A 6,000-nucleotide genomic window follows, 5' to 3' on the forward strand; every position below is an offset into this window, starting at 1 on the left:
AACAGGGACAGGAGAGGGAACGGCCTCAGGCTGGGAATGGGGACCCTCAGGATGGACAGCAGCAGGAATTTCCCCGTGGAAAAATGGCCACTGGAACTGCCCAGGGAGGTTTGGAGTCCTGAAGGTGTCCCGGGAAGGGCTGGAGGTGCCACTCAGAGCTCTGGGCTTGTGACAAGGTGGGGATGGGGCACAGCTTGGACTTTATGTGTTTCGGAGGTGTTTTTTAGCCGCGGTGATCCTGGGATTCTGTTGCTCACGCCAGTGAGCCCAGTGGAGCAGCGCATTCCCGACGATCGACTCAACATTCACGGCGGATCGGCCCCGCGCTCCGCCCCCTGTTCACTGCGGATCGGCCCCCGTTCCCGGCGGATCAGCCCCGCGTTCCCGGCGGATCGGCCCTGCGCTCGGCCCCCCGTTCCCGGCGGATCGGCCCTGCGCTCGGCCCCCCGTTCCCTGTGGATCGCCCCCCCCGTTCCCGGCGGACCGGCCCCGCCGCGGCCCCTCAGCCCCGCCCGCCGCCCGCAGGGGGCGCCCGCGCGCCCCGGCCCTGCCCTGCCCTGCCCGGCCAAGATGGCGGCCGCGGCCGCGGCGGTGCCGCTGCGGGTTTGTCACCAGGAGATCGTCAAGTTCGACCTGGAGATCAAAGCGGCCGTGCAGGTACCGCCGCCAGCCCCGGGACACCCCGGCACGGCCGCGGGGCGAGCTTGGCCCGCGCTGACCGCGCCGTTGTGTTCCAGGACATCCGGGACTGCCCGGGGCCGCTCAGCGCCCTCACGGAGCTCAATGGCGCCGTGAAGGAGAAGTTCCGACACCTCCGCGGCCGCATCCAGGTGAAGGGCCCGGCCGGGGGCTGCTGAGGGCGCCGAGCTGTGCTCCGGACCCAGCGGCTGTGCTTTGCGGGTCTCGGCTGTGCTTTGCGGGTCTCGGCTGTGCTTTGCGGGGTGCCGGCCCGGGGCTGGAGGATCCCGGCTGTGGGTTCCTGCCGGGGTTTGGGGCGTTCTGCGCGTCTTTTGGGGAATCCCGGCCTTGCGTTTGGGGGTCCCGGCTGTGATTTGGTGAGTCGCAGCCCTGGACTGGGGGTTTATCAGATAAATCTGCTCCGAATCCGCTCCCCGGCCGGGGCTGGGCTGTGCGAGTTGCGGGTGGGTGGTGAGGTTCTGGTGTTTGTGCTCTCCGCTAAAGGAGCTGGAGCAGATGGCCAAGGAGCAGGACAAGGAGTCGGAGAAACAAGCCTTGCTGCGGGAGGTGGAGAACCACAAGAAGCAAATGCTCAGGTGGGTCCGGCAGCTGGTGCTGTTCCCAAGTCCGCTGTAACCAGAGATGGATGGGCTGAGTTTGCTGCCTCAGAGTCTGGTTTGGAAGTGCAGACACTGACACGTGTTTTACCCCAGCCCAAGAGGTCAGGGACAGAAAGGGTACAACTCCCTTCTCCTGGCCTGATTTCCTAACTCTGGTCTGTCACTTTGAGCACTTGAGCTCAAAGGAGGTGGCTGAGGAGTCTGTTGTTTGACAGCTGGCACAGTTTTCTTCTTCCCTTGCTTCATTAGCACTATGCTGAATAGAATGCTCGTGGTGTGTGTAGGAATAGAAAGTGAGGGGCTGAGGGAACTGGAAAAGGGGCTCAGCCTGGAGAAAAGGGGGATCAGGGGGGACCTTCTGGCTCCTGCCAAGAGGGGACAGCCAGGTGGGCTACCATGATGAGTGGGAACGGCCTCAGGCTGGGCCAGGGGAGGCTCAGGGTGGACAGCAGCAGGAATTTCCCCATGGAAAGGGAGCTCAGGCACTGGAACTGCCCAGGGAGGGTTGGATCCCCATCCTTGGAGGTGGCTCTTAGAGCTCTGGGCTGGGGATGGGGCACAGGTTGGACTTGATGATCTTGGAAGTATTTTCCACCTCAGATATTTCTTAGATTCTGAGGGTCTTTGCAAGTATTGGGGTGCCCAGTTACAGTGGGGGTTGCTTTGTGAAAATTGTCTGTGCTTGCAAGGTGTTCCTGTCATGTTACAACACTCTGCTGTTGTGATTTCAGCAACCAGGCAGCCTGGAGAAAGGCAAATCTGGCCTGCAAAATTGCTATTGACAACTCTGAGAAAGATCAGCTGCTGCAGGGAAGAGACATCTTAAGACAAAGGTATTGGACTGTCCCAGTGTACTGTGGGATTTAGCAGTGTCTCCTGTATTCACTCTTTTTAAATGGAAGTGACATCATATTTTTAAGTTATTTAATTATATCAAGTGTAGCTTTTTTTTCTGAGTGCATTTCCCTTTTGTGGAGATTTGGGCTGTTAAAGATTGTGATGAATTCAAGTTTTCTTGGCATTGGCATGTCTAAGCAGAAAAGGGAATAAATTAACCTTCATAGCTTTACATATTGTCTTTTACATTAATTCCAGATAAGTTCTAAACAAGAACTGGATCATTATCCAAGCTGTTTTCACATACAGAACTGGATGTGAGTGTGTGCAGGCTGTGTGTTGAGAGCAACAGCTGGGATACTCAGGATAATAAAATGGGTTTGTGTTGGTGCTCCCATAGCAGCTCATGGAGTTCATACAGTCCTGGCAGAGCAAGTGGTGAAATACAGGCCCCTGTGAGATTCTGGGCTGTTGTTTGGGCTCGGGACTTTCATATTTTGTGATTATTTTTTATTGTTTAGTTGAAAATAATCTGAACTTTTCATGCAGTGAAAACCAGTTGTGTCTTTTGTACACTGCAGAGATGTTTAGTGACAAGTACTGTTCTAATCTCCCTACCAGCAGCATTTTCCCAGAGTATCCAAAGAAATAATTTTTCCCCTTCCTGCTTTGCTTCTTTTCCTTTTCAGGAAGACCACAAAGGAGAGTCTGGCAGAGAGTGCAAGCAACATCACAGAGAGTCTGATGGGCATCAGCAGGATGATGTCCCAGCAGGTGCAGCAGAGCGAGGAGACCGTGCAGACCTTAGGTACAGCTGGAATTTTGGGATGGGGTGATGGAAGCACCTTTGGTCAGCTCTGTCAGCCCAGGGAAAGGAGCAGAGCAGGAGAATGTGCCACAGTGATGATTAAAGGACTGGCCAGCAGAACTCCTCTAACAGCTGGACATAAACAGGAAATATCAGTGTACTTTGTGTGGAGTTTCTGTTTGTTGGGGTTTTGGTTTCGTGATCATGAGAAGGAAAAGGGGTCAGGATGAGGTTTCGTTTCTTGTAAAAGCAACGTGAGCTCACACAGTGCCCTGAGTGCATTTGGTGTTACTCTGTGCCGCTGTCCTGGCATGAATTTGGGAACAGCAGAGGAAACAGAGGTCCCTGCACGGAGGAAGGAGTGTCTGGAAGGCTGCTCCAGCCAGGCTCCAGCTGGGATGGCTGAGACACTGAGATCAAGTGCCTTGAACCCGAGGTCACTTGCTCTGTCAGCAGTGCATCAGGGACTGTGAAACCAAGATTTCACCCAGTTCCTTGGCTTTGACTCCTAAAACAATAAATCAAGTGACCTGTCAGAACTGGTGATTCATGGAGCATTAGAAGTTGCTGCCTGCATGCTCTTCCTAGCTGTGCTTTTGGGCAGGAGGGAACTTTAAAGACAAGGATAAATAACACAAGTTTGCCCTCCTTGCTTTCTGCCCCGTCTGAGGGTGGCAGCTGGGCAGTTTGTTGCTGCAGGAGTAGCATGTTCCTTCTCCCACTAAAAGGACAGCTTGGCAGGCACTTTTTCACTCTGTTTCTGAATGAGCAGCACTTGGAATTCATCAAGGGAAAAACTACCAAAGGTCGTTTACAAAACCCAGCTGCAAATTGAGTTAGTAGTGGGAATTCCTGTTTCCTGAGCATTCCCTAGGATGAAGTGAGTGTTTGAGGCTGTGCAGCAGGGAAGCTCTGCTTTGTCATTAACTCTGGGAAACAAATTGTCTGTTTTCACTTGCATCAAAATGCCTCTTGAAGTGGGATGGGACAAATTGTTTTGCAAAATATTGCAGATTTATTTCTGCTCTGTTTTTGTGAACCAGACAATGGATTTGGCCTTTCTGTGAGCAGCCAGGTATAGGGTGATGCACTGTCCTACAGGCTGTGCTTTCTGTGAAGCAGAAAAAAGGGGATTCCAGGATTTTTGCTTTCATTGAGCAAATTGAAAGGAGCAAGGCTAAAAAACTGGGGGCGTGTGTTTGTTTTGTCACACACTTCTAGTTGACCCTTCTCATAGGCAAAAAATTGCTATGTGTGTCAAAAATGACTATTAAAAACTGTTTGAGCTGAATAATTCTGCAAGCTCATTTGAATCCCATTGATTTACTGCTGGAGCCTGGGGGAACACTTTCAGTGGTGCAATTAATATATTCAAATATTGCCCTGTCCTGCTGCTGCTGCTGATTTTTCTCTCTAGCACCGTTTCTATTTCACTCTGCTTCCAGCAGTGCTGAAAAACCTGAACTAGATTTGACCTGCTAACCCAAAAATTCAAAATTCAGGAACTTTCATAGGATCTTTAAGCTTTTCAGTGCTTTTTTTTTTCACTTTGCACTTTTCCTCAGCACATCAGCACCCCTGAGCTGTGAGAGCTCCGTGTGTCTGTCTCACCCACAAGTCAGCCTGACCCAGAAGGATCCCTCAGGCACTGTCTGTGTTACCAAATATCTCATCCTTACACACTTTGCTGTGTATTTTTGAATTGATTTAAATTTTTTTCTGTTCCCCTTTAATTTCAGCCAATTCTTCTCGAACCATCCTGGAAGCAAATGAGGAATTCAAGTCCATGTCTGGCACCATCCAGCTGGGGAGGAAGCTGATCACCAAGTACAACCGTCGGGAGCTGACGGACAAGCTGCTCATCTTCCTGGCCCTTGCCCTCTTCCTGGCCACAGTGCTCTATATCCTCAAAAAGAGACTCTTCCCATTTTTGTAAAACTCCAACAATCACTGAACTATTAAAACAAAAATAATCAGAAAGAGATGGTTGATAACAGTGGGGCTTTTAAATGAAATAATAAAGGGATGTTGCAATGGCTGGAGGAGCTTTAGAGTAGGCAGGAGTTTGTGCTGTCCCCATGGAGCTTGTGAGCTGCCTGAGAAGATTTTAATAGATCATGCTGTGGGAAGAAGAAATGCCAATTTGCCTGCTGGTTTGGGGAATCAAACACTTGAGGGACCGGGCACTCAGAGGTGCCAGTCTGAACATTCAACCTCTCACTGATTTTTGCCTTGAAATTAAGTTTTGTCCTTTTCCTGGACTGGAAGCTGCTCTGACATCTGTGTGTAAGGTGCTGAGAGAAAGAGGAAGGATGGAAGAGAAAAACTCACACATTCCATTAATAAAATATTTATTGTAATCATGTCAACAGAGTTTTGTTTAAAATCAAAGTCTCATGGCTTGAAAGAGCCTTTCAGTGTAAAAATTCTGCTTTTTCTTTGACAGCACTGGATTGTTTCTCTGGGAGCATAACACAGCCTGGCTCTGGCCTCTGGGAGGGCTCTGAGCAAAGCAAAAATGGGAACCCAGTTTGTTACTGTGAATTCACACAACAGATAAGAGAATTAGACTGGCAATCTCTTAAAATCAAAAGCCTTTTTCCTCCTTTATATAATTTCACTTCATGCTTAATCTTCACAAAATTACTGCCAAGGTGGGCATTTGGAAGTTGGAGTGCTTTACTCCTATTTTGTGGTACTGGAACAGGCAGACTGGACAGAGTGAATGTGATTTTCCATATTGTTCATTCCTTGTATTTCAGGGCAGTTCTTCCTCACAGCCTTGTGATACAGAATTGCACCAAGGATGAAATAAATTGACCACGTGCACATTTGGGATTTGAATAAGAGAAATGACTCAGCTTCAAAAATCTAATCTTTGTGAATAAGCCTACCTGCATAAACTGTCAGTTTGCAGAGAGACAATTAGAGACAAAGGAATTAGGGAAAAAATAGCAAGGGCTACTGGATTTTTTGGGAGCGGGAAAGAGGAGAAATTCCAGGATGCAGCAGTTGCTCTGCAGCTCTTGGTACTTGAATCATTTCCTTCCACAGGCA

General features: G+C 49.9%; 1 protein-coding gene across 1 annotated transcript; it reads left to right on the plus strand.

Moving 5' to 3' along the window:
- The first annotated feature begins 538 nt into the window (after nt 1-538).
- Nucleotides 539-5,312, plus strand: BNIP1 (BCL2 interacting protein 1). Its single transcript, XM_015641436.3, has 6 exons — nt 539-657; nt 738-830; nt 1,183-1,274; nt 2,030-2,131; nt 2,825-2,943; nt 4,683-5,312. Exons 1-6 carry the CDS (start codon nt 571-573, stop codon nt 4,877-4,879), a joined length of 690 nt encoding a protein of 229 aa, XP_015496922.1. The 5' UTR covers nt 539-570; the 3' UTR covers nt 4,880-5,312.
- Nucleotides 5,313-6,000: the final 688 nt, after the last annotated feature.

The sequence above is a fragment of the Parus major genome, chromosome 13, assembly GCF_001522545.3.
Source record: "Parus major isolate Abel chromosome 13, Parus_major1.1, whole genome shotgun sequence".
Lineage (NCBI taxonomy): Eukaryota > Metazoa > Chordata > Aves > Passeriformes > Paridae > Parus > Parus major.